General features: G+C 46.5%; 1 protein-coding gene across 1 annotated transcript in view; it reads right to left on the minus strand.

Moving 5' to 3' along the window:
* Nucleotides 1-3023: 3023 nt before the first annotated feature.
* MREG (melanoregulin) overlaps nt 3024-16838 on the minus strand; it is a 44178-nt gene continuing 30363 nt past the window's right edge. Inside the window, exons 3-5 of the mRNA XM_073306746.1 lie at nt 9925-10015; nt 5142-5305; nt 3024-4758 (exon numbers count right to left, since the gene is read on the minus strand). Of these exons, the coding sequence (XP_073162847.1) occupies nt 4624-4758; nt 5142-5305; nt 9925-10015 (390 nt within the window). The 3' untranslated portion in view covers nt 3024-4623. The remainder of the gene's footprint in view (nt 4759-5141; nt 5306-9924; nt 10016-16838) is intronic.

Here is a 16838-nt window from a genome sequence, read left to right on the forward strand (position 1 = left end):
CCGCTATTCCTACCTACATGCAGTGGTGCCATTTGGTGACTTCCAATCCTGTTACAAAATGGAAATAAAGTCACCAGTTCCATCATGTCTAGCATTTGAAGGGTTTAATAACCCCGGCATGTTCCTCCACCTCATGCTTTCTGCCACGCAATTTCTAGAACCATTTGATCCCCACATAACCAAATGGTACTTGCAGAGGGGAAGCACTAGATCTAGAGCACAGATCAACATGCAATAAGAGAGGGGAAGATTTTCAGAGGCACAAAATGGCAGATAGGCTCCTAACTCCTATCGAAAAAAAATCAATGGCAGTTAGACCCCTGGGGCTGGATTCCAAAAGAAACTTGGGTGTGGTGATGCTCAGTGTCACCACCCCTTCCTTTTAGGTGCCTAGAAAAATCACCGTGATTCATGAAGCCTGCGTTGGGCACCTTGGCTAACTGTACAGCGAATGGAAAGGGAGAGGAATCTCGGAAAGGGATTCACAAAAGCCAGCAGGCTAGGCAGCTCTCCACCTAAGCTAGCCAATGGAATATGCCCCGGAGAGGGGTGTGTCCTAAGCCCTGCCCTCTCAGGGAGTTCAGTGCCCAGGTCCAGGCTACAGGGAGGCAATGCTCTCTGCTTGGGATTCTCAGCTGCAAATCCTCTTGATGTATTGGTGCTGTTGTAGCCCGGAGGAGCAGGACCATCTCCCTCAGAACTCAACCCAGTTCAAGTGCCCCCTCTGCATGAGGGGGAGAAGGGATTTGAACTGGGATCTGCCACCTCTCCGGCCTATGGGGATATTTTGATGTAGGCTCATGGCGACACTCCTGTTAAAGCTATTGCACCGTGGCTAAATCATGGAAGAATCATTGGGCCAGAGAAGGAGCAAGAAATGAGAATGACACAGTAGCCTGGTAGTTAGTGCACTCACCTGAGAGGTGGGAGGAGACCCAGGATCCAGTCCCCCTGCACCCATGATTTTTTCCCCCCATTATTTATCCACAGTGGAACAGCTTCAAATGGGAGAAGATGAGGGAGCCCACATCAGAATATCCCACAGCTCAAGGGCACTGGGTGATAGCAGATCCCTCCCTTCAGGTGGAGCAGGGATTGACCCAGGGGTCTTTCACATCCCAGGGAACTATCCTAAGCACTGGGCTAATAATGGTGAGGAAAGTCCTCTCCACCCCCACCCCATCACCCCCAGTTCTGTGTCAGATCACCTACAAGGCAAACACCACCTCTCCTTAAAAAGAGAAACAAAATCGGACCCAGGGAATTATAGACCAGTCAGCCTAACTTTGATACCAGGAAAGATATTGGAACCAATTATTAAACAATCTGTTTGTAAGCACCGAAAAGAGACTAGGGTGAAAAGGAATAGCCAACATGGATTTGTCAAGAACAAATCATGCCAGACCAACCTAATTTCTTTCTTTGACAGGATTACTGGCCTAGTGAATGGGATGTAGTTGCAGAAAGAAAAAAAAAAAAGGCTAATATTATTCTGACATGTATTAACAGGAGTGTCATGTGTAAGACCTGGGAGGTAACCGTCCCGCTCTACTTAACACTGGTGAGACCTCAGCTGGAGTACTCGATCCTCCAATTCTGGGTACCACACTTTAGGAAAGATGTGGATAAATTGGAGAGAGGCCAAGGGAGAGCAACAAAAAATAATAAAAGGTTTAGAAAAACTGACCTCTGAGGAAAGGTTAAAGAAACTGGGCACATTTAGCCTTGAGAGGAGAAGGCGGGGCGGGGGCAGGAGGGGGAAAAGGGGGCTGATAATCTTTTCATACATTAAAGGGCCGTTATAATGTGAACGGTGATCAACTGTTCCTTGTGTGCACTGAAGATATGACAAGTAGTAATGGGCTTAATCTGCAGCAAAAGAAAGTTAGGTTAGGTATTAGGAAAAGAACTAACTAACTATAAGTGTGGTTAAATTCTGGAATAGGCTTCAGAATCCCCATCATGGGAGGTTTTTAAGAACAGGTTGGCCAAACACCTGTCAGGGATGCTCTAGGTTTACTTGGTCCTGCTTCAGCACCAGGTGGCTGAATTTGAAGACTTTTTGAGATCCCTTCTGGTCCTGCGGGTCTATGAGTCTACCGGGACCCAATGCAGTAGCTGAGCTCTGAGCACGCTTACTGGATTGGGCCCTACAAGCGAGTTACGTGGAGGAATGCCAATCTTCCCTCATTCGTGCTTCGCTCTGGGGCTTAGGCGTCTGGACACCTCAAGCGGGGCTGCAGTGCACATGCCCAGAAGCAGAAACATTGGCACCTAGGGAAATTTTACTGCAAAAAATACAGGTGCTGAGCGAGTTTAGGCACCTATAGGGTTCAACAGCAGCTGAGCAGAGGCTTTTTGAGCCCCAGAGAGGCCTGATTCTGAGATATAGACTCCTAGAGTGGCAGTTAGATGCCTAAAGCCTTTTGTGAATCTAACCCCTAGCTGCTGTTTGTGCCTTTAAACTGCCCCCTCCTCAACAGGGCAGAATTCTCAGAGGAGTTTGAGTGAGGTGTCCAAATCCCATTGAAATCCAGCATGGCTGAGGTGCCTAATCCTCACAGGGCCCTTTGAAAATCTCAGCTGTACTCCCTATGGAGGGCAGAACTCCCGCTGAATTGCACGAGGGACACATAGTTAGGTTGGCTTAACTGCATCGCTCAGGGCTGTGAAAACGGTCACTCCCTGTGCCGAGTAATGAAGCTGACCTAAGCCATGGCGTAGGCTGCAGAGCGAAGAACTCTTTGAAAGGCAGTAGCTAGGTCAACCAAAGAGGCAGACTTACTGCAGGGGCCGAAGAACTCCTTCCGTCTCCGTAGCAAGTGTCTGCATTCCAGTAGCACAGCTGTAACATTTCGAGTGTAGACACACCCTGAGTGTCATGCACAGGTGCATGAAGTAGATGCTCTGCATTCCCCCAGCCACCCACACAGTAGGGAAATTGCTTTTTTTTTGGTTGAAAAAGACTCACTGAACAGGTCCCTGTAGAGGCAAACACCTCCTCAAATGAGAACTTTGCCTGATTGTCACAGAACTTTGTGTTTATTAAAGTAAGGTTTCATCAATGTACAGAACTGACAAAACATTTCCAGGAAGCTTGACAAACATTTACAATTCATAGATATTTTAACACTGTAGGTATAAACAAATAAAAGTTCTAACTGGCAATTTTGTTTCCTAAGAAGCCTCCAATGAAACGAACTCTCTCAGCTGGCCACTCTGCAGCAGTTCTATTAACCACTGATGAACAAGAACTCTTACTTATTCTTAACATCCAGTGTTTTAAAATTATTGCTTATTACCAGATAAAACAGCAGGATGACATAAAGGGTTATTAAAAATCTCATGTCACAAGCTTTGTAACAGCATACTTCTTTGCACAATACACCCTCACCTTTTTTTCCCCATTTAAAATAATGCAGTTATGACAACCCAGGTTTTCCAAAAGCAGCTAGTGATTTTGGGGGCCCAACCAAAGACGCCTTAAAGAGTCAAGTTGAGTATCAAAGAATGGAGGCATCCCAACATCACTAGTCACTTTGGAAGGTCTTGGCCGATTTGTTTACAGAGATCCAATGAAAAAGTTTCTGTAACCCAGCGTCACACATGCTTTGCAAAACAAGTCTTTAGAACAGAATCTCACTGGGAGCTAAGCTTGGAATCAGGATCCTTCACTGGCTTCATGCTTGAGTTACAGAGCTCAGTCCTGGACAACCAGTTTTCAATCTCGGGAGGGAAGATGCCAGCCGGAGGAATAGGATTTGATTTTCTGCCACCACTTGCAAGAGCAGCTACAGGGCTGAATAAATAAGAAGGGAAGGGATATTCTCTTCCTGTAGCATTGCTGATGAAATGGGAAATCATACCCACATCGGAATCTGACTGCATCACTGGACAAGGACAGTCCTTGACACATGCAACTAAATCCACTCAGACTTACTCACCCGCTCACTGCCTATTGAACCTTCCCAGTGCCTAGTGTGATCAGCACCCATGTGTCTTACCTTGGCTGCTGAGGGAACTGGGGAAGATAAAGTATCATTTACATAAATGCACAATACAGTCCATTTTGGTCGAGGGATGTGACCACCATGGAGAGAGGTTGAATACGTTTCTAGTCAAAGGCAGTTAAAATAAATAGTCTCTCAGAGGTTCTTCTGACTACAAAGGACAATGTAGGGAACATCCAGTTATGAGATGCCACTGGAAGCCACCGGAAATACAGAACTTTATATGCTGCTCTAACTAGAGGCATCCCAGCCTTTGCAACACTTTGTACAGTGGGTTCCCTCCTCCCCAAACACACGCCCACGTCCTTGCTCAGACACTGGTCTCTCATATTCTTCCACCTGCAGAACTCTGGTTCATAGCAGCACTTGCTCCTTTCCACTGAGAAGCATCCCTGCACCAAGGCCCACTCTTAGCCCCCCTGGATCTTTTTGATTGTGCCACCCTTGCGCTCCATGCTCACAATAAAGTCATTTTACTTGGGCACTCTGCTCTTGTGGATCCACTCATGTCCTCTGAAGGAAAGAAATCACATCACTTTGGCTAACCTCAGCGAGTAAGCCAACTCCCGTGAGGGAAAGGAAATCCAGCACACCTCCTGCCCAAGCAGTCTCTTCAGGGCAATGGAGCAAGTACGTGCTGCATTTCTTTCGGATTGTCTTCCACTTTCGCTGCCCTGGGTCTCTTTGGGTAGGCGATGCTGGCCATCTTAAAGAATTCATCAGCAGCATCCAGTGCAATAAGACGATCCTGTCAAAATAATGGAGTCGTCAGAATTGCTGGTATCCCTGACTTTGCAACAGTTTCCATTCAAAAATGCCCTCTCAGACAGGCTTGAAAAGACATAAGGCCTCATCCTTCACGGTGTCATGCCAGTGTCATGTCTCCAAGAGATATAATGGCATAAAACTAGAGTAACTCTCAGCTGAATCAGGCTCATGGTCTATAGTGCAGACATGTTTCTATTTGTGCCCAAGCAGGCCACCAGTGCAATCTTGGACTGAACAGTCATATCTGGGAGACTGAGGTACACGGGGCTTTGATCCTGTGCATTTCACTACTCGTGCCACTTTTGTGACCTCATTAGCAGAGACAGAGGGGGTTAGATAAGAAAGGAATGTTTAGCTACCTACCACCACAAAGAGGTATCGCTCAGAGAGCTCCCAGCTGTTTGGGAAAATGTTCGTCTCCTCAGAGATCTTTAACAGGATCTCCCGGGCTTTGCTCATGTTCTGAGAATCGCTGATGATGCTAAGTTTAGTCACCGATAACAGGGAGTCCGCTTCCTTCTGAAACCCTAGGACAGAGACGATCAGTCCAGTTTAAATGAAAGGCACAAAACATGGCAGGATGTAAGTGGGCAATAACATTACTACAAAGAACCAACCAACCCAATCCAGCTCTCGGCTAGTAGACAGCTCAGTATGTATTTGAAGGTTCGCTATTCCCCCTCTGCCTTGTGTATTTGCCTTTTAGTGTTCCTATTTTATACTCCATGACAGGAAAAAATAAAACACGCTTGGATAAAGTGAACTAGCATTTCCTCTGAGCAGGCTCCACTGTGTACCCTTGCTGTAGGGTGAACGGGAGGCCACCAGTGAGATAACATTTAAAACTGCAACACATGCATTGTGCTTTCCCGATTAAGGGGCATCTTTACTTGTGCTGATTCAGTCTTCGCCTGCTCCCTGTGTGCATAGACAGTGAGTACATTCAGTCTAGGCTGGGTGCCCTGCTCTTTTCATGATCCAGCAAGTCCCAGAGCTGCTGATAGAACTGAACATATTCAGCACCTGTCAGGCCAAAAAAACCCCCCAACCAACCGAAGGGGAAAAGCAACACTGCAAGAGTAAACATGCAGGTGGTGGTTTGGTACTGAAACAGTCAGCATGGTTTTGTTTTGTTTTTTTAATTAGAGTAGCATCTGTGGGAAGGAAGCGACTTGGAATGTAATCTTCATGATCTGCCCATAACCCTGGCCCCAGGAAGTGTGAGATCATCTGTAGGACCTTTATGACGCTGCAAAATCTGTCTGGGCTTGTGGTTAAAGCGTGGGACTGGGAGTCAGAAGATCTGGAGGGTTTATAGCTAGTTTTGCTATTGACTTTGTGTAGGCCCATCAGATCATGTGCTTTGTGTCTCATGTTCTCCCATGACAGTCTGTAAGATTGAGGATTTTTTGTACATCACAGTGCTAGCATAATTTTCAATGTATAGTACTTTCTATCCAAGGACCCAGGGCATTGCGGTTCTGTGATAAGCGGTATGTAGGAGCTAACCAAGTCTGGTTGATAAAGGTTAACAATGACTTACAGTTTCAGTGCATAAAAGATTCCCTCCATCATCACGTCTGGGAAAATAAGTTCTTTTGCTCTTAGTGGTCATGTCCTTGCAAAGGCAAAAAGCCCAGGAACGGACACCCAAGGGATGCAGTTCCCCTGTGCCCAAGATAGACTTCCACGTGCGTAGTCCAAATCACTGCCTTCCTGATCTGCCAGAATTTTGCATCTATCTTGCCCAGATATCAAGAACTACACAAGGCCATGGGGACCCTGGCCCCACATATCATTGCAGTTTCCTCCAGAGGACCAGCCAGATGTGTTTGGATCACAAGGTGGATTTAACTCTTTCCAGGACAACTAGGCAAAGCAGTGGAAAGAAAAGGGCATTGCCAAGCAGTTTTATTCATTTAAACCCCATTTAAAATTTCTTTACAGTTCTTCAGATCTGCTGGTATTAACCAGAGGAGGAAAATCGATAATTTCACATCACTTTCATCAGAAAAAGAGATTTGGGAAAAATGTAGTTTTAAAGAAATCAGTGCTCTTTCATTTTGAGCTGCCTTGCTCTTAAAAAGACAGGGTAATCCCTGACCCGATCGTCCAAATAGCCTGGGGACAGGGATTTTATTTGGATAATCAGGAATTTGGTTAATCAAGGGAGCTGGACCCAGCCAGCCATTCAGCAGCAGGGTGGCCTCCCCCACGACTGGGGGTTCAACTTCTCCTCTGCAGTCGTGGCCAGGGTCTCTGCCCCACTCCCATGACAGCAGGACTGCAGAGGCTCCCTGCACTGCCACAGGGTGGGTGACATCCAACTCCTGCAGGCACAAGGAGCAGAAACCCCTGGGTAGGACTCTGCTAGGACTGCAGATCCTTGGCCCTCCCCTGCACCTGCAGGTACTGGGTGTCACCAGGAGCCCTCTGCAGCTCACCTGTCACGGCACTGCTCGCTCACTCCTGCACCAGAGAGGTTGCAGAGGGCTCCTGGTTCTGCCACAGGAGACATTCAACAGGGTGGGCTCCCCCACAGATGGGGACTCCTCCTCCTCCTCCTCACAGTCCTGGCCCTGAGATGCATGGGGGACAGCGAATGGATCTGGATTAACACGGCGGTTTGGATAATAGGGGTTTGGATAAATGGGGGGTATACCGTATACCACATAGAATCATAGATTCTATGTGGTATACGGTATACCCCCCATTTATCCAAACCCCTATCATGATGCAGATGTCAAATAGACAAACACCATGCATGTTGTGGCAGGGTAGAGGGGACACCCCCTTTCCTATCTGGTGGAGCACCTACTGCCGCTCTGTGTAACCACCCTAGGCAATTTTTTGACTAGTGGACCCACCCAGAGTTTACAGAGTGTGACAGGGTCAGGCCAGATGGCTACAGGTGGGTGATCGAAGGTAGATATATTAGCCCCAGATTAAGCAGATCCCTTTCCCCTCAGTAAGATAATGGGTTGTTCCAGAACAATCAGGAAGTTGCTGGAACCAATTAAGGCAGGCTAATTAGGACACCTGGAGCCAAATAAGAAGCTACCAGAATCAATTAGGACAGGCAGGCTAATCAGGGCACCTGGTTTTAAAAAGGACCTCACTTTAGTTAGTGAGGTGCGTGCGAGGAGCTGGGAGCAAAAGGCGCGCAAGAAGCTGAGAGTGAGTAAGCGTACTGCTGGAGGACTGAGAAGCTTTTGACACGGTCTCCCACAGTATTCTTGTCAGCAAGTTAAAGTAGTATGGGCTGGATGAATGCACTATAAGGTGGGTAGAAAGTTGGCTAGATTGTCGGGCTCAACGGGTAGTGATCAATGGCTCCATGTCTACTTGGCAGCCGGTGTCAAGTGGAGTGCCCCAGGGGTCGGTCCTGGGGCCGGTTTTGTTCAATATCTTCATAAATGATCTGGAGGATGGTGTGGATTGCACTCTCAGCAAATTTGCGGATGATACGAAACTGGGAGGAGTGGTAGATACGCTGGAGGGCAGGGACAGGATACAGAGGGACCTAGAAAAATTGGAGGATTGGGCCAAAAGAAATCTGATGAGGTTCAATAAGGATAAGTGCAGGGTCCTGCACTTAAGACGGAAGAACCCAATGCACAGCTACAGACTAGGGACCGAATGGCTAGGCAGCAGTTCTGCGGAAAAGGACCTAGGGGTGACAGTGGACGAGAAGCTGGATATGAGTCAGCAGTGTGCCCTTGTTGCCAAGAAGGCCAATGGCATTTTGGGATGTATAAGTAGGGGCATAGCGAGCAGATCGAGGGATGTGATCGTCCCCCAGTATTCAACATTGGTGAGGCCTCATCTGGAGTACTGTGTCCAGTTTTGGGCCCCACACTACAAGAAGGATGTGGATAAATTGGAAAGAGTCCAGCGAAGGGCAACAAAAATGATTAGGGGTCTGGAACACATGACTTATGAGGAGAGGCTGAGGGAACTGGGACTGTTTAGTCTGCAGAAGAGAAGAATGAGGGGGGATTTGATAGCTGCTTTCAACTACCTGAGAGAGGATGGTTCCAGAGGTTCCAGAGAGGATGGTTCTAGACTATTCTCAGTGGTAGAAGAGGACAGGACAAGGAGTAATGGTCTCAAGTTGCAGTGGGGGAGGTTTAGGTTGGATATTAGGAAAAACTTTTTCACTAGGAGGGTGGTGAAACACTGGAATGCGTTACCTAGGGAGGTGGTAGAATCTCCTTCCTTAGAAGTTTTTAAGGTCAGGCTTGACAAAGCCCTGGCTGGGATGATTTAATTGGGGATTGGTCCTTCTTTTGAGCAGGGGGTTGGACTAGATGACCTCCTGAGGTCCCTTCCAACCTTAATATTCTATGATTCTAGTACAAGCGTTATCAGACATTAGGAGGCAGGTCCAGTGGTGAGGATAAAGAAGGTGTTGGGAGGAGGCCATGGGGAAGTAGCCCAGGGAGTTGTAGTTGTCACGCAGCTGTTACAGGAGACACTATAGACAGCTGCAATCCACAGGGCCCTGGGCTGGAACCCGGAGTAGAGGGCAGGCCTGGGTTCCCCCTATTTCCCCCACCCCCAACTCTCTATTTGATAGAAGAGGAGTTGACCTGGACTGTGGGTGCCACCAGAGGGGAAGGTCTCTGGCCTGTCTCCCAACCCATTAGGTGGGCCAGCAGAGACTGTGGGGATTGTTCTCCTCCTTTTCCCCATGCTGGCCAGTGATGAGGTTAGCTGAACGGCAGCTTTGTGCCACTAACAAAAGGAGCCAAACGGAGGACTGCCGTGAACCTCTGAGGTGAGCAAATCTGCCAGAGAGTGCAGAACCCACCAAGGCAGAGGAGGAACTTTGTCACAAGAGCCAGTGGCCAGACCCCTCCTCCAAGCTCGCCCACCCATGAGCTGCTGCATAGAGCCATAGGATGGCACTCCTTTGCACGGTGCGGCAGGTTGGAGGGAAAAGACCCAGTGTCCCTCTGCACTACCTCTTTCCAACTGCACCCCTCTTCAGTGAAGCCTTGGTGGCTCTGTCATTTTGCATCTATGCAAAACAAAAGGGGGAGGGGGGGTTGGAAGATTACCCCCAAGATATGAAGGCATCAGTAACAGCCTTTGCTGAACAGCTATGCTGCTGCAAATAAAATAGCCATGACCTCGAGTTTACCTAATTCTTCCAAAATACGTTTCCATCTGCTTCTCACTTCCCTTCGGATTTGCCGCAAGGTATAGATGTCATAGTTCAGTTTTTGCCATTCCTGCAAGGCAAGGGGAGAACAGATTCAGCCTTCTTCACTCTGTATGGCTCGTCCCACCTGGCTCTTTTCCAGTGATTTCTACTCCCAGAGACCCAGCCACATTCATAGGTCTATGACAGAGTAACGTCTCACTCCACAGGTCTGTTCCCAGTGTGGATTTATGGCCATAGCTGCTTACTTTACCAACTAAAATATTTTTTTCCTATTTTAACCTTCTTGCCACTGGAGTCAGTACATCTGTGGGAGAATGGGCATGAGTTTGGCTCAAGCATCAACATAATTAACTAAGTTCCAATCACAAGGCTTAGTGTAACTGCATTTTAAAATATGTGCTCATCTTTCTATAGCAGAGGACCTACAGCTGGCTGAAAAGTGCAAAGTATTGTCACTGAAAAAATGCTGAAACAAGGTGGTGGTTGTTTTAAAATCAAGAACAGAAAGCTAAAAACTACAAAACGCTTCTATTTCTGTTGAAAAGCCAGAACACTTCCATTCCTCCACCCCTAGAAAAGGCCATTTTTTCGCATCAAAAACAAATGGACTAGAACATTTCAGCCGGTCTGAGTTGGACCCAGTTCTTTGCCCACTGAAGTCACTGACCTAACTCCCATTTATTTCAATGGAAGTTAGGTTGATCTCTTCAAAACATGGACAAGCTCTACTCAACATTAGTTAAACTTAAACTTCCTCGTGAATGTATTCTGTCCTCAGTTACGCTGGTATAATCCCTAAGAAACTCTGTGGTCTTCAAGTTGTACTGTATTGCAGAATTTAGTCTATAATTTTTGAAAACTTTACCATGATTTATGGGTCCAATAGCTGAAAATGGACTCCTTATTTTGGGCAGGGGAAACAAAGAGGGAAACAATCTAGAAACAGAGCCCAGCCCTCTCCTGGGTTCTGCAATGCTGTCCTAGGATGCAGAACAAGGTGTGCTGGAGGGGACTGGTTCATTCCTACTCAGTTGGTCTGAAGCCCAGCTGAAACCCTAGAGATATTTCCCAAAGAGCTTTTCCTGGAATTTGGAGACACAAAAAGCTGTTCCTGTGAGGATCTCTTATCTAGTTATACCAGACCTTCCATTGCAACTTATTTTCCCAGGCTTCTAACTTCTAAAGAAATGGCACCTTTTGGTTGCAATTTTCCATGTCTGATCACAACCCACAGAATTTGTGTTTTTATTTTAAAGCTTGAGCATAACCCAGTGACACATTTCAAATTAAGCCAGGGCCAGATTTGCAGAAGAGCTCAGCTCCTATTTAGGCACCTAAATGAAGATTTTCAGAAGTGCTTAGAGAACAATGGAAATTGAGCCCTTTAGAAAACCTGGGCCATGATTATTTAAATAGCCAAAAAAGCAAGATATTTGTTTTGTCCATGCTTAACTCAGAAATGGCTGATTTTTACAAGCCAGGACTTACCAGTACTGAGGACTAGTCTTCAAGCTAGTGTTGAACATTAACAGTTAAAAATGACTGAACAACTGGGTTTGCAGATGCGATTTCCATTCAATTTAGAGTTACTATGCAATTTGTTGTGCTGCAGAATACAAAATATCTATGTTTTTAGTGTCATTTTATACTAATCTTTTAATCTGGTATCCCACACCTGAGTAAACTTTTGACCCTGGAACCGTAAAAGTGACATTAGTTTAGCTATTTGTGCATTAGTATTTCAATTGACATTACAGAGATTAAATGCCAACACTTATTTATAGAACATCAAAACTGTGCACACACCAGTCAGGAAATGCAACAAAAGTAAGATTCCCCTAGTAATCACGGCACTCCCACAGTGCATGTGGCCCGGTTCTGACCTCTGATACAAGTATGCAGTTGTATATTTGAGGTTGAGTTGGACCCCTTATACATTAAAGTATCCATTTAACATAGTAACTGGTCATCCAAAATACACTCTGTCCTTTGCTACCGTGATTACTAATATAAACATGTTAAATGGATACCTGAATGTTAGTCCATTTTACAGAGTAGAACGTGTGTAAAAATGGCATCATGGGGTGGACAGGTGTCAATCTTTTTCATCTCTTAATTATTTCCCTATTTCATGCACTCAGTTTACAAGTAACCACCAGCCCTATGTGAATTCAACTTAGGGTCTAAAAATCCACCTGGATTCTTTTCACCTTATCAAATCAGCACAATAAAGTTCAGTAAGTCCTGTGACCACACTGTCTTCCAATTATGCAAACGCCTGTGTAGTCTGTGGATTTGCACAGGTTAAGTGATTGGTAATCCAGACCTTTGATACATAAAATGGAATTGAATTCAGATCACTTTCCTAGTTGTATTCATTCTCTACCAAAAATCACTAGTAAACTTATGACTGGTTTCAGAGTAGCAGCCGTATTAGTCTGTATCAGCAAAAAGAAAAGGAGGACTTGTGGCACCTTAGAGACTAACAAATTTATCTGAGCATAAGCTTTCATGAGCTACAGCCCACTTCATCGGATGCAGTGAGCTGTAGCTCATGAAAGCTTATGCTCAAATAAATGTGCTAGTAAACTTATGTGATCAATCACTTTGTTCCAGTTACTCATAACGTTAGTCTTTTGGGCTGTATATTTCCAAGTCTGACCTCTGCTCACAGGGTGAAGACTTTTGGAAAGTTTAAGCAATGATGCTTCAGCTTCTCTCCAATCCCCATAACCACCCCATACACACACTTTCCTCCTCTAAAAACAAAACAGACACCTCACTTAGAAAGGCACAAAGCCATCTATAGGAGGACTGGGGCTGGGGGGAGGGGGGTTGCAAACACCTGGACATCTCATTATAATCAAAACCAGTTAAATTACATATGTGAGATCAGATCCATATGTTTAACCATTACAGAGGAGACAGATGTCACCAACAGCCAATCAGAAACCTGCATTGTATGTCTGACTTTCAAATCCCATTTCACCATTCTAATAGAGTTACAGAGCAGCTGTATACAATGTACCTTTCCCTGCACATTTGTATACATCTTGTTCATTAACATGCCATTTTAATTAGAGTAATTTTTATATGACCTAATTTCCAGAAATTTAAGAGCCATTAACTAAAATTATAGAGCATGTCAGGATCAATTAAAGAAGGAAGAGTGATCTGCCAGTAAAATGCATTATGTTGATAATTTTCCTACAATTACACAGAAAGTCTGCAAGAGAAACTTCTCATTTTTAATAGGTAATTACTAACAGGTAAATGCTAATTTAGCTTTTAAAGGTGACCAGCAGATATTGGGATCATGTCCCATTTCCTCTCCCCCCCACCCCCGCTTTTCTTTTTTAAATTTAAGCAGGCATTAAAAACCACTTTAAATATTTGTTCTGTTTTTTCCTAAAGGCTGCTTTTGCTTAAATTTGCTCCAAAATAACAAAATTGGTTTTAATTCAAACCAGGTTAAAAAAACAAAACCAAAAACTTCACATTCTGTCCTATTTTGATTTGGTATGTTAGGATTTTTAAAGGGAATTAGGGACATTCTTAATCCAAAGCAAGTGTCCACCCCACGAACTTGCACTGAAATAAGGGGGGGGGGGAAGGTGTGAATTAAAACCAATTAGGTATTTTGATCAAGTGTGAGTGCAGATGGAGCATGGGGTTCTGTTTGCTTTTTACCCAGAAATATCATAGTTAGCAGAAGGATTGGACAATTGGAGTGGGCTCGATCTCTGCTCTGAATTGATAGGTCAGACATGTTTTAATCTTTCACATACACACATTCCTTTCAAGTGTTTTTTAAAAGTTTGGAATTAAAACAAAAATATCCAAAAATCCCATGCACTCTCAATTACTAGATTTTATTGCTCTTGTGAGGACAGAGCCTTCTTAGTTCTCCAGCCCACTCCACCCCCCAAGAGTCCTGCAGCAAAAACACAGAAAGAAAGAGAAACGGAAAAGCAGAAATTCCTTTCCATGGAACCATATTGACACCCCCCCCCCACTACCCCCTGGAGTCATCAGCAAGGTTGAGATGTTTAGATCCACAGTACTGAGCTAAAAGAGTAACTGATAGCAGTAGTAGGCTGTTATTTTCCTGTGTGGAGCAGCCCATACAAGGGGATGAGACACTCTTTGCCACTGGATCTCACAGCTGTTTACTAGCCTGCACGGAAATGTTGAGACTCAGGAATCCTGGGTTCTAGGCCCAGTTCTGGAAGGGAGTGTGCGCTCTGGGGGTTACAGATCCTTCTGCCCCAACTCATCCTCAAATTGCTTTCTCTGCCCCCCCCCGAGACTTTTGGTTCCCCAACCCATGGCTCTCACACCTCTGAATTCTACTCAGACTGACGGCTCCTCCTCACTGCCTCAGCACCGAACACAGAAAATCTTCATGCTGTCAGTTTGGGTCCAGAGGCCACAGTGGTGCTCAGGTCTTACTCAGCCCCAGCAGCTCTTGAATGCAGCACGCGCAGGGACAATAGCGGGGATGGCACATGCATAGTCTAGCTGGCACATAGCAACTGTATTGGGAGGTGATGGAGGGTGCTCTGTGAAGACAGACTCTTCAGAGATGTCACCACTGTTTTCTCTTCCGAGCTTGTGGGAACTGAAATTTTCAGAAGATTAGAACCTGCCCAGATTTTCACAAGCAAAGCCACATCCCTGGCACTAGGACAACCTTCCTGCCAAATATCAAGTCCCTGCTGCAAAGCTTGGGCATGATTGAGCTTTTCAGTGAAGTTACTGTAAGAAATTGGAGTCGGCTGAACAACTCCCTCCCCCACAACCCCTCTGGAAAAAAAGATTAACCTGAGGCGGACACCCAACAAAGGAAATTTCAGCCTGAACTATTACAGTTTGGTAAAGCTAAAGGCAAATGTAAACAGGGTCTGATAATGGAAGTGAAGTTTGCCTGACATTATAGCCCTCAATACCAGCTCTACCTAAAATGACTCGTGATAACACCTGCGTGTTACTAGGAGACAAACTGGATGTGATGTTTCCATATTGCACGTCTAGCACATTCATACTTAGAGCATCTTGTGTAATTACTGTGTGCGCCTCTGTACTGGAATGGGGAAGGGCCCTGGGTGCGCTGAGTGGAAGGACACCATGTTCTTCCACTGATGACTCAAGACATTTGGGTATCAGTCATATTTAGAGCAGGGTGGGGAGTGGTCCATCAAATTGAGGCTCAGGCAAGAAAGGATGAAGACAAGGATGTCTCACTCATTTTCTCCTGACTCACTAACCAACTCTCTCACCCTGCCACGTCACAGAGGCAGGTGGGTGTGGGCTGCTGACTCCTTGCATCTGTGATAAGCTAGGTTTACAGGACCAGGAATCCAGATCTTACCTTAATCTCTGCCTACAACTCTTATGCATTACTGTCAGTTTAGCCAAGGAGGGGGGATTTAGCCATACCACTCCCACTGAAGTCCATGGAATTCGGAGCTAAATCCTTTAACTGATTTTGAACGTATCAGCCCCAGTTTCCAGCACAGTACCAAGTAGGTGCATTCTCTCTGCTCATTACTTGGCAGTCACCAGCCCTCGTTGCCCTGTCTCCTTGTTGCCATCTTGTCACGATGCCAATGTGTGACTAAAGCTGAACTCCAGCACAGCACTGAACCATAGGCACATGAGCCAGAAAAAGAGCCAAGAATAGAAACAGCCCTGCAGTTATCATCACACCTGGGTTTAGAATTGGTCCAGGTGTCCCCGTCCCAGGAGAACCATCCCCATGATTCTGGCAGCCCCAGCAGTCTGGTCTCACTTCTCCCTAGGGACTGGCCTGGTAAAGAGTGGCTCCAAGATCAGGGAGTGCAAAAGTGGCTAAAGGCCACTTTCTACACACTGGCCCACCCAGCTGCACGAAGTGTTCCTCAGTCACATGTCTGGCCCTGTGAGTTTGAAGTTGGTGACATCAGAGCAGAACTCCAGGCTCACCACTCCTGGAACTTGCTCAGCTATAGTATGTGAGAGGACTAGCAACAACCATCTAGCAAGATCCTCAGTAGCCTGCGGGCGGTATCAAAGGAAATTAACTTAGAACGGATTCAAGGACTCTGAATAGGGAACAAACCACGCTTTAGGAACCGTGACCAGGTCTTGGGGAAGAAGAGACCGCACAAAGTGACCCACATCTAGGAAGCAGAATCCTAGATAAGAACAGAGGCACTAATCCCTCCTATTGCCTGCCTCATTGGTCTGAAAGTTATAAAGAAGCCAAGTCATAAACCACACACTCAGTTGTCACTCATATACATCTCCCACTGAAATCATACATAGGCAGTATCTACAGTACCTTAAGTTAGAATTTCTCTATATAATGAAGTGTCTAATACAGGGGTGGGCCACATCTGGGAGAGGAAATTGCTTGGGACAGGGGGTTGGGGAGCAGGGTTTGGGAGGGGGCTCAGGTCAGGGAGTTGGAGTGCAGGAGGGGTGTGGGGTGGCAGGGGGCTCAGGGCAGGGAGTTGGGGTGCAGGAGGGGTTCAGGGTCCGGCCCAGTGCTGCTTACCTAGAGCAGCTCCGGGGTGGCGCGCACTGGGGCCAGGGCAGGCTCTCTGCATGCCTGCCCTGGCCCTGGCCCCCCACTGCTCCGGGAAGCGGCCAGCACCACGTCCCTGCGTGGCCCCTTGGGGTGGGGTGGGGCGGGGCAGCAGAGGGCTCGGCGTGTTTCCCTCACCTGTGGGTACCTCCCCCGAAGCTCCCATTGACCACGGTAACCTGTTCTTGGCCAATGGCAGCTTTGCGGAGGTACCCACAGGCAAGAGCAGCGTGCAGAGCCCTCTGCTGCTCCACCCCCACAGGCTGCAGGGACGCGGTGTGGCCGCTTCCAGGATTGGTGCGGAGCCCGCGGCGGTGGCAAT

The sequence above is a fragment of the Lepidochelys kempii genome, chromosome 11 (genome assembly GCF_965140265.1).
Source record: "Lepidochelys kempii isolate rLepKem1 chromosome 11, rLepKem1.hap2, whole genome shotgun sequence".
In the NCBI taxonomy this organism is placed as follows: domain Eukaryota; kingdom Metazoa; phylum Chordata; order Testudines; family Cheloniidae; genus Lepidochelys; species Lepidochelys kempii.